Genomic DNA, 16,026 nt, shown 5'->3' on the forward strand with positions numbered 1-16,026 from the left:
GATCTTCAGTGATGGTGAATGTGTTGTCACAATGATGAATGATGTTTGTAATTGGCAGGTCACATATGAACTAGTGTTACAGCACAACATGATCTAATCGGTAAGGCTCTATTCCACAAATGGGTAAGATGTATTTTCATATGTCAACATATTTTCTTTTGTTATGTACACCTTTCGGGTAACCTCTGAGGGTTACCAAATAGTTATCTGGTTGTATGTCATGTTAATTGCAAACTTTATCGTCTGTCAGATGTATCTGTACATATCGTTTTAATTTACATTATTTGGGCAAAATGTGTTATTTGGCAATGAATTATCTCCCTTGGTGGAACAACCAACGTTGTGCATGTAGTTTCATTTGATTATTATTTCCCTTGACAGTTTATAATGTTGTATAATATACATGTGTAATTGTTAGACTACAGATTTAATTATGATCAACTAATTGTGATACCTGTGCAAAACATTATGGAGTGTGTACATATTTCTAAGAATGTTATGTGTGTTTCAGGGCTTGAGGTATGACTAAGGAGTTATCTGAATAAACCACACCTCACCCCTACAGCGAGTCATGTGATTCCTGATATTACCTGGCGATTTAACCAGCTGTAACACATACGTATTTGTGTCAGAATATAAAACACGTCCAAAGGTGCATGTATTCCGGTCTATACACCCATACTCCCATGCATACTCTACAGTCGTGTTACATCAGAGGCTATGTATGGATACTCGCAGCAGTCATGTTTTCTTTCACAACATTGGAATGCCCTTTCACCTCTCCGTGTAGCGGACCCTGTTTGTCCCAGGATACACATACCTCGTTTAGCTGTCCTGTTGAAACACAACCAGATCAGGATCTTACGCTAGAAGATTACGCAAGCTGTCCTTGTTGTAAAAGGAAACAGTTGCACGAATTTCAATGATTTCCAAATATTTCATGCATTATTCATGTTAGTGAATTATAGTATGCACAAATATGTAAATGATTTTTTTCTGTATCGAAACAGATTTGTTTACTTCAGGCCCGGTCCATTTATACTTCTGTTACACCTAGAAAAAAAATGTTTTAAAAAACCCGTGTTACCATTCTTTAGCTAATTTTAATATCTTACTTATTCAAGGAAATTTCTGTTTTGGTGCGAGGTTCGTTTAGATAAGTGTCATATGTATCGTTCAATGTGCTTATTGGCTTATTCCTACATCCTACCAGTATAACCTTATATCCTCGGGAATCGGTAGAGTTTGCCTAGGCAATACATTGGGCTTGTTCGGCAAGAAGATTTAAAAAAAAACAAATATTTGTGTTGCATATATATAACCTGTGCATGAGACTGAGAAATATGCTTATGAAAGTCATTTCAGTTAATGTGGAAGGCACCAGTATGGAGACAGTTGGCAGCTCAGGACAACAGTCAGTCAAGTTTATATTGTTCCGGGTCTCTTTTTGACAAAGTAAATTCTTGACATCCATTATTTGCATAATGAGAACGACGGCTTCCCGATAAGATGTACTGTCCAATTTTTTTCAGACGTTCCCTTTGGTAAATGCATGCAATAACAATAAGTGCGACAACACAAACGAATACTGGTAGTCCTATAGCAAGTCCCAGGACGAGGTCTGTTGGCGATGATTCAGTAGTAGAAGTGGTACTTTTGGGTGTTGTCGACCCCTCAGATGGCGATGGCGATGGCGATGGCGATGGCGATGGCGATGACGATGGTGAGCTTGTTTGCATGCTGCCGTTAGAATTGTTGGTACTTGTTTCTTAAATAGAAAAATGGAAATAAGAAAGCACTACACGCGTATATGTAACAAGTTCCCAACTAAACGACAACATCAGTTACACTCTAAAGTAATTTGTCGCATTTTAAACAAAGGTGATTGAAAACTATGCTAAAGCAATTTGTTTGGTCTTTTTGTATGAAACAACTCCCAACAGAAATAAAAACTATGATGCTGTTATTGAATTGCCTGGAATTAATTCCAAGATTTTCTTTCAAAAACTCAGCTTAAAAAAACATGATTTGATTTTGAGTAGTTGAATAATTGTATGGTATTTTCCAGAGTGCACCATGCCATGCCATGCGATTTTGAAGATACGGGTTTGTTTCATGAGAAGTTTCCAAAATATGAGAGATTTATTGCATTAATACTCCTTCACTGGGAAATATCAAAGTCCGGATGGTCAGACTTCCACCCGTATCCCCCCTAAAATTTTGACGATGAGGAAAGATTTCTTTGAGTGGCATTTTTAGAAGTTGGATATGATTTCAGTATGTTCAAATACAATTAAAAAAAACATGCTAAAGATCATCCTTATCAGATGAAAAATATATATTCTGGTGGTATGATTTGACTAAAGTGAAATTTAAGTGGGGATACGGGCGGAAGTCTTTCCGTTCGGATTACTATATCAAAGTATGTTTAATTAACAGCCGGAGTCAAAATACATGAATTTTATATACATTTTAAAACTACACTGAGTCTGGCCACCAAGTTATTTTTCCCGCGACGGACACATTGCTGTGGGCTCATTCTAACTTTGAGACACCCAGGAGTGAGTGAGTGAGTTTAGTTTTACGCCACACTCAGCAATATCCCAGCTATATGGCGGCGGTCTGTAAATAATCGAGTCTGGATCAGACAATCAAGTGATCAACATCATGAGCATCGATCTGCGCAATTGGGAACCGATGACATGTGTCAACCAAGTCAGCGAGCCTGACCACCCGATCCTGTTAGTCACCTCTTACGACAAGCATAGTCGCCTTTTGTGGCAAGCATGGGTTACTGAAGACCTATTCTGCCCCGGATCTTCACGGGTCTGAGACACCCAGGAACGTGTGAAGGCATTAACTGTCGACATGGAAGATGTCTTTAACTTGTGAAAACATGGGTATTGCTATTTCGTTGTACAAAGTAAATATTCAGGTTACCTAGAACAGATAGATGATGATATTAAGTTATCACCCAAAATTGTTTTGGAGGACAGTGAGTACCTACCTGTCGACCCGGGGTTTGTTGTTGTTGTTGTAGCAGCTACAAAGAGAACATTGTATCCTTTGTAGGTTGAGAGAATATTTGTGGAAATCGGTTGTAATCACGAGAGAGTAAACAGGTGAGTGAAAAGCATTTTAGATCGATTTCAAAAGGGATTGAGATAATACGGCATTACAGCAATGCTCCTGGAATGTTAAAGTAATATAATATCACTAGAATGCAGGCCAAATTCGTCATCACGCCTTATATCGTCTTCCTGGTGGCACTCGGAGCCTTTATTGAAATCTCAGCATGTATTGTGCAGACATTGCTCTTGTCCAATGATTTGAATGTTGTCAAAGAGGATAATTATATCAGACTATATATTTGTAACCGAGGCGTCCAATTTCGAAATTCGTTACACATTCTGAAGTGTAATAATGTTGAATGTTGTTACATCAATCAACCTTTTTTGCACAAAGAGTGAATTTGAATTTTGAAATCGTTTTAGAATTATGCTCGATGGTTCTTTAAATGAATAAACACCTGACATTGATAGTATTACAATAGAGCACCAACCTGTTAGTTTGGAAACTCCACCGCAAGTAAGCATTATGTTGCTGTTGTCACATCTGAATGTGACACTGACACCTCCAAAGCGGTCAGATGTGACGTTGAAGGAGTGGTGCTGGACAGTGTCTGTGATGTTGTTCGTTGTCTGGTTTTGTAACAAGACGTCTGTGACGCTGCCAGTTCTGAGATCAAACCCAGCTTGTTGAGAACAGTAGTACCCTCTGAGGTCCATTGTCAGGGTGAGGTTTGTACCAAGTTCAAGAGCGTTGGTGTCTGTATCGCTGCTGATGTTGCACTGTGGTTTGACCTGGTTGCAGTAGATGAATGATATCACTTACTCCTCATCTGTCCATCATATCATTCAATACGTTGTAAACACATTAAAAGATATTACTATATCCATCCAAGCATCATAAAATTCTCTTTTCTCATAAGCAGTAAAAATCCAAATATATTACCCAATCTTGCCATGTTCATTCACATTGCAATGCTGTATAGAATAACAATTTATTCACTGTAATGTAAATATATATATTTATGTAATTCCCAATTATATATGTATATGTACTATAGGCCTGTGGACTCTTCAGCACGAGGATTGATTGAATGAATGAAGTCAAACGGAATGACAAAGAAAGTTTTGAATGAATGAATGAATGAATGAGGAATAAACATAGCATCCGAAGAGGAAAATATAACTCATCCGAAAGGATTACTGTACATTAATACATTACCAAAAACATGAATAGAGAAAATAAATGATTCAAGAACTATTTTTAAATACGCATGACTAATGATGACCATCCAGAAATGGAAACTCACTTTTTAACAACCTTTGAACTCCACGACAGCTCAGATCATAACTAGTGGCGTCACACGTAAACCTCACTCTGACGACACCAAGGCTTGAAAGGTTAATAGTGACGGTTTTGTTAACAACGTCGGAAGTGACATCACTGACGTTTTGGTTTATCTTCAGCGTCTCCAAGACAGAACCAGTAATAACGCTTAAGCCAGCTTCTTCTGAACAATAGTAGTCGGTCACATTCACTGTGAGTAGCAGGGTCGTGTCAAGGTCAAGTGCGTCAGTGTCCCCATCACTGCTAACGATACATTCGGGAGTTTCTGTTGATGGAAAATATGCTCAATGTTATAATACTTCAAACAGACATGAATTTGGTCAGGAGCAAATTGACAATTGAAAATTTATTCGTAACTGTCAAACATTCACATACACATATTGCATCTGCAATATATGAACCGCACCTTCCACCGTAACCCATGTTTACATTTCGAGAAATATTTGTCCTCGACATTGACCTATGGTACAGCTGCATGCATATTTTCGGACGTCGTTAACAATATATATTCAACGTGCGGTTGCATACCACGTTCTTCGTTCTATGTTCAGACAAAGTCATCTACCAGACCAAAGGCGTGGAAGGTTATGCTAGTGCATGTGGATAACTTTTCTATTCACCCTTAGGGAATTCACGACACGATCATTTACAGAATGACGGCATATTATCTGGAGGTGACACTAGCACGCACGCACGAATTTTCAGTCCTAAAATCATGTTGATATGCTTAAGTCAGTGGTTGCATTTGGAACCTAAATTAGTGAGTGCTCCACCTGTTATAATCTTGACCATTATACTTGATCTTGTTAAAATAAGAACATTAGGCAATATTTCCACACATGTCTCTGAACAGTAAAGTCACTTTCGCCATCTCTACTGGTACAGATTTTACCTTAGGTCAACTCTGGGGCAGCCTTATTGGTTTTAGACTTTAGATGTTCTCACAGATCGAGTGATCATGTGATCTTCGATTGAACACACGAGTTTGTCTTCAGTTTATATTTTAAGAATTAAGACGAAATATAAACTTTCGACAGTTTCATGATCCTGAGACTAATCCAAAAGCAGTTTGTTTTAACACCGCTACATGCACTACTCCAACTGTCTGTATAACGTTCAGTGACCAGACAGTCATATTATTACGTGAACATCCATCAAGTCAGTTGTGATACCAGCAAGTCGTTATGAGAATCGCAAAGTCCGACCTCCTGGGCTATTACAACAATCATAAGTTGTATGGAAGCTGTATTTATACTCGTTCATCCTAAAAGGTTTATGGATAGATCTAGCGAATGTAACGTGTTCATGACCAGATCTTTTGATCGATACTATTTCGGAGTGCATTGTGTCAGTACTCACTTGCTACTGTCAGCTTACACACGTCCACAAAAACATCCGTGTCCTTTGCGACCGCTATGCTCCAAGTCCCTGCATCTATCTTCTCAACACTTTCGATGGTGAGTGCAGAAGGTGTATCGTTGGTTGCTTTATATCCTTCCACAGGGCTGCAGCTGGGGTTGCAGATGACGACATTACGGCCATCATTTGGTCGAACCCATACAAAGCCTGTATAGTTGCTTCTGTCACCTACAATAGTGTAGTTTGTTCCAAGATGGCCAACACCGCCCGGACATGTGGGATCTATTTGAGCAGCACCTGGAACATGAGTTTTTGAAGGCATTGCTAGTGAATGAAATATATTATTCCGTTGTGGGTGTTTATGATATAACAGAACCATCTACTGTAGATCATTGTAGGAATATAATGTTTGGCTGAAATTTTGTCGTCGAAATAAAGTTACCTGCTTTAGAAAAATGTGTACCATAAAATTATAACTAAAAACTTCTAAAAGCGTCCTGAATAAATCTTAATTTCAAACTTAAGAAATTAAGCTCGAGTTCCTTGCATTCGTTTTCGAGTGTCTGGGACACAAACTAATGACATACGTTTGGATATAGGTGATAAGAAGAATGTTGATCTTTTGAAACCAGAGTAATTTTTTTATATTATTTACATGGTCATTCTTACATTTACCTAGATGATACTTTCCTTCCGCGTTATCGTGCACCTGCGTAGATGATATTCTGTTTCATATAGTTGATACTTCACTTTTACGATGATGATACTTTACATCAACGCAGAAGATACTTCACGTCTACGAATATGATACTTTACTTCACGTAACTGATGCTTTACTTCTACGTAGACGATACCTTACCTATAAGTAGATGATACTTCAACTAAAGGCAGATGATACTTACATCAAGGCAGAAGATCCGTTCATCTTTGCAGATGTGACATAGATTAAAGTTTTGATGTTATAATCTTCTGTGCCATAAAGAATTAATTAAAGACCAGTAAACAAGGCTTTAGGGAACCTCTGGCTAATTGATAGTGACCTTTTATGACTTTCAAATTTGATATGTCTTGAGGTGATATCAGAACACCCACTACGGAACTCACACGCGCCCATGCGTAAGTATCTGAATAATACATGACAACCCTTCAACTTTCATAATAAATCACAAGGAGCTACATATATTCTGGTACATGAATAAAATGTAAACAATTTGATAACCCCTACCTCCTAATGACACAAGATGTTCAAGTGTAAAGTGTCGACTTATCAATGCAACATATGGATTATATTGTTATGGCGTCCGACATTGCTGGCCTGGCAATATTAATTGCAAGGAGACATTACCTCAATGATAAATATTGGTTTTTGATAACATGAAGCACGTGGCGAGAGGATGAAAGCATGTGTAAATACTGGAGTAATTCTACATATCCTCACATTACCTGTTGATATAGGTGTCCCATCCGTTGTAGATGTGGAAACTGCACTTGTTGTCATTGAAATATCTGAGTTGAATTAACGAAAAACATATAATAAAATTACAAGAGAACTTTTGCCAATCGTTTGTTCATTTTGTAATGCATTAGAATTTGTAAAACACTTCCGGCGGTGTCGCCCATACCATTAAGTTTACCAACTAGTCTCTTCATGGCTACCTTACACAAAATGACCTCATCACCACGAGAATGAACTTGGAACTTCAATCAGAAACACAGTAATTTGGCTTCTTGATGTCCACAATGTATATAATTTAATTTCCGAACAGATATTCTAGCAGACCACATTAAGTCACAAAGCAGACTTTGTTACGAGATTACTTCTCTACTGCTAAACATTGCGATAAAGGTTACTGGAGACCGAAATCGTGACTGTGCCAATACCTAACTTATATCGAATACATTGAAAACAAACTATTCAAAAACACAACTACCAACGAAACATGCAAAAAAAAAGGAAAGTGCAACATTGGAACTAGCACAGAACTGATTATTATTTAGACTGGTGACGAATTAATTAAATATATGAAATATATTTGCGAAAGAATTGAAAACAATGGAGGGCTGCAATTTTAAAACATGTATGATATGAAGAAAAATCAACTACTTACTTCTGCAACTTAGAAAACATAAAACCAGTATACTCGTTAGAATACCATCTAATGGAGAGGAAATTATGCAATCAGAACGTATCAAATGCACTAATACACAGGCAACAGATCATAACACATTGGTAAGTGGCTGTAGAATAAATCTCTCAGTAGAAGCAGAATACGTTGTACGTCTTCGACGACATCATAAGCAGATTTTTATGGATAAATGTCTAGTATTGACGATACTGGATGTTCCGTCACAAACACATGCGAAGGAAAGTCAATTGTTCACCTGAAACACAACACGGGAACATGGGGAATTCCTCATCTTTGTTGTCACGTGTGTTTATAGTGACCATGACTGTATTTGAAACCGTCTGATATGTGATTGTACTATGACTGCTCACAAGTTGACTGGAGGATGGAATATTGCTCGATTAAAGTGAAAATTGACCATTTGGAAAATTGAATTTGGAACCATTAAAAATGACAACAGACAGGGTATTGATTCAAATTCTGTAGGCATGACAATACGTTAACCACACGGATGAATAGGCATCTTGCTATTCCTATCCTTGGACCAGAGAAGAACAGACGAATGGAATTTTCGTTACAAAAATAAATAAATAAGCATAGCTAACTGTTAATGTCACAGTACATTTAACAATATCCGCTTTGTAAGCGTATGAAATCATACACTCAGATACAATTGCTTGGTTGTGCAACCTAACGCCCTGCGATCACCTGCAATGTATCTGTTTCTATTACTGTAATATCTTGATAGATCAGTTCTCATAATCAAATATATCTATTGAACGAAATCAATGTGAAAGCTCATAAAATTTACAAAGCAAAACTGTAAACCGTTGTGATAACTGAAGTTATGAATATTGAATCTGGCGTCTTCTCATAATGTAGCATGAACATTAAAATACTTACCACTGATAAAAAAAACAGCCAGACCCAGCAAAAGAAGTAGGTGATTTTGATTGAGCATTGTTTTCAACTGAAAACGAAAATATATAATGAGATTAGTATATTTCTCTTTCCACGTTAGCGACATAGTTATAATATGGGAACTCTTGACATGGGCAAACATTCACGCATCATATCAAATATCATGCAGTACGTCTAAACGTGAAAATCTTATCTTGTTCCCATTATTTAATCGGTATCATAATAAAAACAAGTTTCATCGCAGAACATCATTGCTGCATAACCCTTCGTGTTCAGGACAATCCAGAATAGTACATGCGTTTTTCTTTAGACTGTGGGAAGAAGTTCAATTTTGAGATTGCCAAGAAAGTACTCTGCCATGATTTCTGATGTAACTTGTGTTCTAGATCACCAGAGCATTTTCAAGAGTATACCACATTATGCTAAATGAAAATGTCTCATTCACAATAGTGGAATGGTCGCATACCAAAAGTTTGCACAACTCTAGACATTCCATCACGAGTCGAACGTGAATCTTATGAGGCAGGGTAGTGAGCTGACCAGGGTGTAATGCTCTAACGATGCAGATTTGATTCTCATATGTGTACAGAACGCGATTCCAATTTCCCGTGTTCCTAGTTCGGTGATCTACCTTCAGTTATTGGCGATTTATAGCCCATTTTTATACTGTATTGTTTTCCCCTCTAGTTATAACGTTTTAGAATTGATTGCTAGTTTTACATACACATCTTTGATATTCTAGTTGTTTTACTGTCCTTCGTCGGCAGGTTTGTTATAATATACATATGTTTCATTTCAATATCAAATGTTCTCGTCACGATATGGCTGAAATATTGCCGATGTGACGTTAAATATTAACTCACTCACTCCAATTTCCCGTTGTAGCTGCAGTGATATTGCTTGAATACTTTTAAATGCGGCATCATATGATAGATTCAAATATGTGACGAACAGCAGAATTATCCTTGTTTACCAGGGAGAAAGACCCAAACACTTTTCAATGTACATAGCGGATGAAATTGCAGAAGGTATGTCTGACGACACACATATTGATCTGGTCGGGTCACTTTAAGAAATATCTTAATATCTAATTTACGTAAACAACGTTCGATATAAACAATGACAGGAACATTATGCTCCAGAATATTTAAATGTAACAACATTACATTCATGCATCTATCCCCTGCTCCATTTTTCAACATCCTAAAACATGTGAGTAATATCGACACATGTACATCGAACCCTAAGATACTCTCTTATATAGCTCACTCCTGTGCCAATAATATCATATTTCCTTTTGTATAATTTGTAAATTTACTTATTGTCTTAAGAACTATATATTCACATATGTATCGCTCTGTAATACTGACATGTAGCCTGGGCCTATGGCCTCAACTACAAAGAAAATATGATTGATATATATTTTCTTACCAGCATGAAAAGAATTGGCAGAAACTTAGTCTCACGGGTATGATCAGTTATATGAACCAGCCTCAGTAAGGTGTAGAGTGTGTTGCTTGCGAGAAGAGACAATATGCAATAACATGACTAATATCTCAAATCCAGGTGATAACATGTCTGCCATCTTGAATTCATTTGTACGGGAGAGAGATGAAACAAATAAAATATGTTTGTATTTGTAAAATGTCCTTTAGGAGCTTGAGGTACATCTGAGCCCAGGTAGCTAGTATTCCACCAGTGCCGCTTTAGATCTGTCGCCCCATGAATAAACGTTACACCTTTCGACTTGAAATTAGTGAAGTTGCTGTTCCCGACAGAGAAGAGCATACCATGCACCTGGGACGCAAAATAATACCATCTTTTCTCTAATGAAATCACTTTGTTGTGGAGTGTTTTCTTCCCCTAGGATGTCATATGCATTCCCAACTGAACTTTTCCTCGAGAATCGAACTGAATTTAGGGCATAGTTTACTTGTTTGGTCACTGACACAAATAGCTCCGGCCAAACAGTATTATCGGATCAAATCTAGTATTCTGATCAGAGCTACGCCGGTATTTCGTGCGGGGGTTATAATTTAGTCCACGAGGGTTTATTGGGTGGTTGTGCAACTGTCTAAATCCACACTTCATGTGGACTCCCAGCTAGTCGGTGACATTGTAACGTTGACATGTTATCGATTGTATGGCATTACCCACTGGAATGTCATGCTGTGACCTAACAGAGGTGTCTAATACATATCAAAGCGGGTAATGTGTTTATAAGCCCACTAGCGAGAGTTAGTCAAGTAACAGGTGTGTCTTTTAAAACTCATGGTTTCATGCGACAACGCCAGCGAACACGTTAAAGACCAACATGTTCAATTGTCCAATCCATTAAATTTGACCAACATGAATGAGTGCGTGAATGAGTGTGGTTTAACGCCACTTTAAGCATTATTCCAGCAACATAACGGCGGGGGACACCAGAAATGGGCTTCACACACTGTACCCATGTGGGGAATCGAACCCGGGTCTTCGGTGTGACGAGCGAACGCTTTAATCACTAAGCTACCCCACCGCCCCTCCAACAACATGAAGACATAATGCCATGTATAAAGTGTTAAAATGTAACATATGTTATATTTGGGATTACACTTTATCCGTTAAGTACAGGTTTTGGTACTTTTGTTAGTTTCAGTCCCATCTGGGATATTATTCCCATCAACCTCAGAGTCAGGCACCTAACCGCCAACACACAAAGTGGGCGATCTAACCCACTCAGCCATCGCGGTTTCCTGGGAAGCTATCCAGGTCTGAATACAAGGACCTATACTTGTCTGAGAAAGTGTAATCCAAAATATAACAAAGTTCTGTATCATTTTAAAAGCACATGGCTACTTACTCGTGCACTCGGTATAACTTTAATCGTGCGCATTTAACAAAACGCCGTTTTTATAATCACAATGCACATTCCATGTCGAAGCTAGAACATTTCCACACACAACGCTCCCATACATGTTTGCTAACAGTGGGATAGTTTGGGGATTATCGTTGATTTACAGGCTGACATCAGCCTTTTTTATCACGAGCTTTAAGCTCTTTTTCTTTGCGGACACTCGCCGTGGTTAGACAGCAACCGTGTCACTGTGGTCGTAGTAAAACACACCAATGTCATACTGCACACGATGTCATTCAGCTCAGTATGTCATACATCACACGATGTCATATAGCACATCATGTCATACAGCACACAATGTCATATAGCACACGATGTCATACAGCATATGATGTCATAAAGCACGTGATGTCATATAGCACACCATGCCATATAGCACACGGTGTCATACAGCACCCGATGTCATACAGCACACCATGGCATATAGCACACCATGGCATATAGCACACGGTGTCATACAGCACACGATGTCATACTGCACATGGTGTCATATCATAAAGCACACCATGTCATACAGCACACCATGCCATACAGCACATAGTGTGATATCATAAAGCACACCATGTCATACAGCATATGGCGTCATATCACAAAGCACACGATGCCATACAGCACACCATGTCATACAGCCCATGGTGTCAAATCATAAAGCGCATGATGCCATGCAGCACACCATTTCATACAGCACATGGTGGCAAATCATAAAGCACACGATGCCATACAGCACACCACGTCATACAGTACACGATGCCATACAGGACATGTCATGCACCACACAACATAATACATTCAATCTGTCATACAGCACATGATGTCATACAGCACATACTATTATACTGCAAATGATGTCATACGGCACATGGTGTCATACAAAACATAATGCCACACACCACATGATGTCATACAGCACATAATGTAATACGGCATATGATGTCATACGGCACATAATGTCACACGGCACATGATGTCACACAGCAGATGATGTCATACGGCACATGATATCATACAACACCCAATGTCATACGACATGATGTCATACAGCACATAATGTCATATAGCACATGATGTCACACAGCACATTATGTCATACGGCACATTATGTCATACAACACTTAATGTCATACGACATGATGTCATAGGGGTTGGGGTAGATGCAGGTGCAGGGGTAGGGTTCGGGTAGATGCAGTCATAGGGGTAGGGTTGGGGTAGTAGCTGCAGGTGTAGGGGTAGGGTTGGGGTAGGTGTAGGGGTAGGGATTGGGGTAGATGCAGTTGTAGGTAGGGGTTGGGGGTAGATGCAGGTGTAGGGTTAGATGCAAGTGTAGGGGTAGGGGGTTGGGGTAGATGCAGGTGTAGGGGTAGGGGTTGGGGAAGATGCAGGTGTATGGGTAGGAGTTGGGGTAGATGCAGGTGTAGGGGGTAGGAGTTGGGGTAGATGCAGGTGTAGGGTAGGGGTTGGGGTAGATGCAGGTGAAGGGGGTAGGGGTTGGGGTAGATGCAAGTGTAGGGGTAGGAGTTGGGGTAGATGTAGGGGTAGTTGGGGTAGATTCAGGTGTAGGGGAGGGTTGGGGTAGATGCAGGTGTAGGGGTAGGGGTTGGGGTAGATGCAGGTGTAGGGGTAATGGTTGGGGTAGATGCAGATGTAGAGGTAGGGGTTGGGGGTAGATGCAGATGTAGAGGTAGGGTTTGGGGTAGATGCAGGTGTAGGGGGTAGGGTTAGATGCAGGTGTAGGGGTAGGGGTTGGGGTAGATGCAGATGTAGAGGTGTGGGGGTTGGGGTAGATGCAAGTGTAGGGGTAGGGGTTGGTGTAGATGCAGGTGTAGGGGGTAGGGGTTGGGGTAGATGCAGGTGTAGGGGTAATGGTTGGGGTAGATGCAGATGTAGAGGTAGGGGTTGGGGTAGATGCAGATGTAGAGGTAGGGTTTGGGGTAGATGCAGGTGTAGGGGTAGGGTTAGATGCAGGTGTAGGGGGTAGGGGTTGGGAGTAGATGCAGATGTAGAGGTAGGGGTTGGGGGTAGATGCAAGTGTAGGGGTAGGGGTTGGTGTAGATGCAGGTGTAGGGGTAGGGGTTGGGGGTAGATGCAGGTGTAGGGGTAGGGGTTGGGGTGCGGATAGGTGTAGGTGTAGGGGTTGGGGTAGATGCAGATGTAGAGGTAGGGGTTGGGGTAGATGCAAGTGTAGGGGTAGGGGTAGGGGTAGATGCAGATGTCAGAGGTAGGGGTTGGGGTAGATGCAAGTGTAGGGGTAGGGGTTGGTGTAGATGCAGGTGTAGGGGTAGGGGTTGGGGTAGATGCAGGTGTAGGGGTAGGGGTTGGGGTGCGGATAGGTGTAGGTGTAGGGGTTGGGGTAGATGCAGATGTAGAGGTAGGGGTTTGGGGGTAGATGCAAGTGTAGGGGTAGGGGAGGGTAGGGGTAGATGCAGATGTCGAGGTAGGGGTTGGGGTAGATGCAAGTGTAGGGGGTAGGGTTGGGGTAGATGCAGGTGTAGGGGGTAGGGGGTTAGGGGTAGATGCAGGTGTAGGGGTAGGGTTTTGGGGTAGATGCAGGTGTATGGGTAGGGGCTGAGTAGATGCAGGTGTAGGGGTAGGAGTAGGGGTTGGGGTTGTGATAGAGGTAGGGGTTGAGGTTGTGATAGGGGTAGGGGTAGGGGTTGTGATAGGGTTGGGGTTGTGATAGGGGTAGGGGTTGGAGTTGTGATAGGGATAAGGGTAGGGGTTCGGGTTGTGATAGGGGTTGGGGTAGAGACCAGGGTTGGGATAGGGGTAAGTTGTAGTTGTAATGGTGGAGGTACGTGTAATGGTAGCAGTAGTTATTGGTATAGGCATCTGATGGTGACCTCACACAACAGTAACATGACAACGAACGCAGAAATATACAAAAGATGATAGTTGCAGCCATATTAGATATGAAAGGACGGTACAGCGGAACGGCGGTACTCAATCAATGTGTACTCACCCAGTTAGGATTGATCGTGTTCCGTTTGGGGCAACGTAAGTTGGTGTGCAGAGAGACAGATATCGAAATACATGGGCAGACTGCCAAATATGGTCATACCGTTACAGGCGATCAAATCAGACAGATAGACAAAGAGATAAAAACAAACAAAGGCAAACATGCCGACAGGCACACACACTCACAGACATGGGGGTCACACGGATATTGCCAGCCTGTAGGCGGTGACTAGCAGTATCACAGTGCCTTAACACAAGTGGTATAATTTAACCATCAGAAATATATATGATCATCGTAAAGTTTGTCTCAAAGTGTATATTCATAACTGGGAAACAAGTCTATTGAAAGTAGGAAATAGCACGTGCAATCACTGTTCAGATTGAGGGGCGATTGAAGGGTAGATTGCCAACAACTGCGGTGAAGAGAAAGGGTCTAATATATGTGTTTTAGAGGCAAGATCTGATAACACACACACACACACACACCCGTACGCAGTTCCACTTTGATCAATGTCAAGCTCACCATTTTGACAAAACAGTATTATTTAGAGCTCCAGGGATACAGTAAACTATGCTTATAGCGAACTACGGTCATAACGAACTCAATTTAGTGACTCAATTAGCTGAAAGTGTACTTTACTGCATTGTATGCTCTATATTGTAACGGTACATGGTCATGACTGACAGAGTTTTTAACATCATTGATTTTTTAACTTCATGCATTCAGTGATGAAGAAAGGCTAGTTATGTTTGAAAATATCTCGCAAGATTGGTAGAATGATTAAGAAAATGAACGTATATGTATGCTGTCTTTCAACTGCTCTTTGTGCTGCCTTTTATACCGTTTGTCACAAAAGTCTTCAGCAGCTGAGATCAGAACGGCCAGGAAACGAGATCTTCAAGGATGGTACAGAAAACAGATCCATCTTACCAGTTGCCCGACATTAAACTTTGTTGAGAGGGTGGCTGGGTGGGTTAGTTGGCTGACTTTGTGGGCTGGCGATTAGTTGCCTGGATCTGAAAGTGTGGGTTCGCATCTCAAAAGGGGTTCAGCCCAATAGAACGAACTAGATTCTGTAATTCACTGGAAATAATAATTCCCAAATACTATATGTCTCAACATGTAAATTTACGTGTCTGAAGCGGCAGTGGAATTCTCAATGTTGGTAATTTAAATGAAAAATAGGAAAGCCTACCTACACCTACATCCACATAAGTACATATACAGCGTTATATCCACACAAACACACACTTATGTCCACTTCCATAAATATACACCCATGTCTATACCCACATCCATACACGTTTACACACATGCACACGTCTACACCCATATTCACATCTATACACGTCTAC

The 16,026-nt window shown here is 40.4% G+C and overlaps 1 protein-coding gene across 4 annotated transcripts in view; it reads right to left on the reverse strand.

Annotated features, from left to right (window-relative positions):
• Positions 1 to 858: 858 nt before the first annotated feature.
• Positions 859 to 16,026, reverse strand: part of LOC124273192 — a 17,183-nt gene continuing 2,015 nt past the window's right edge. Inside the window, exons 1-8 of one of the 4 annotated variants that reach the window (XM_046708410.1) lie at positions 10,254 to 10,678; positions 8,805 to 8,871; positions 7,219 to 7,281; positions 5,776 to 6,072; positions 4,379 to 4,681; positions 3,563 to 3,901; positions 3,008 to 3,043; positions 859 to 1,768 (exon numbers count right to left, since the gene is read on the reverse strand). In XM_046708410.1, coding sequence (XP_046564366.1) covers positions 3,891 to 3,901; positions 4,379 to 4,681; positions 5,776 to 6,072; positions 7,219 to 7,281; positions 8,805 to 8,871; positions 10,254 to 10,259 — 747 coding nt within the window. In that variant the 5' untranslated portion in view covers positions 10,260 to 10,678 and the 3' untranslated portion in view covers positions 859 to 1,768; positions 3,008 to 3,043; positions 3,563 to 3,890. Of the gene's footprint in view, positions 1,769 to 3,007; positions 3,044 to 3,562; positions 3,902 to 4,378; positions 4,682 to 5,775; positions 6,073 to 7,218; positions 7,282 to 8,804; positions 8,872 to 10,253; positions 10,679 to 16,026 lie in introns of those variants that run through there. The other 3 variants (XM_046708408.1, XM_046708409.1, XM_046708412.1) reach the window with 3 other exon arrangements.

Source organism: Haliotis rubra, unplaced genomic scaffold (assembly GCF_003918875.1).
Source record: "Haliotis rubra isolate DU_JTF1 unplaced genomic scaffold, ASM391887v1 Scf1779, whole genome shotgun sequence".
In the NCBI taxonomy this organism is placed as follows: domain Eukaryota; kingdom Metazoa; phylum Mollusca; class Gastropoda; order Lepetellida; family Haliotidae; genus Haliotis; species Haliotis rubra.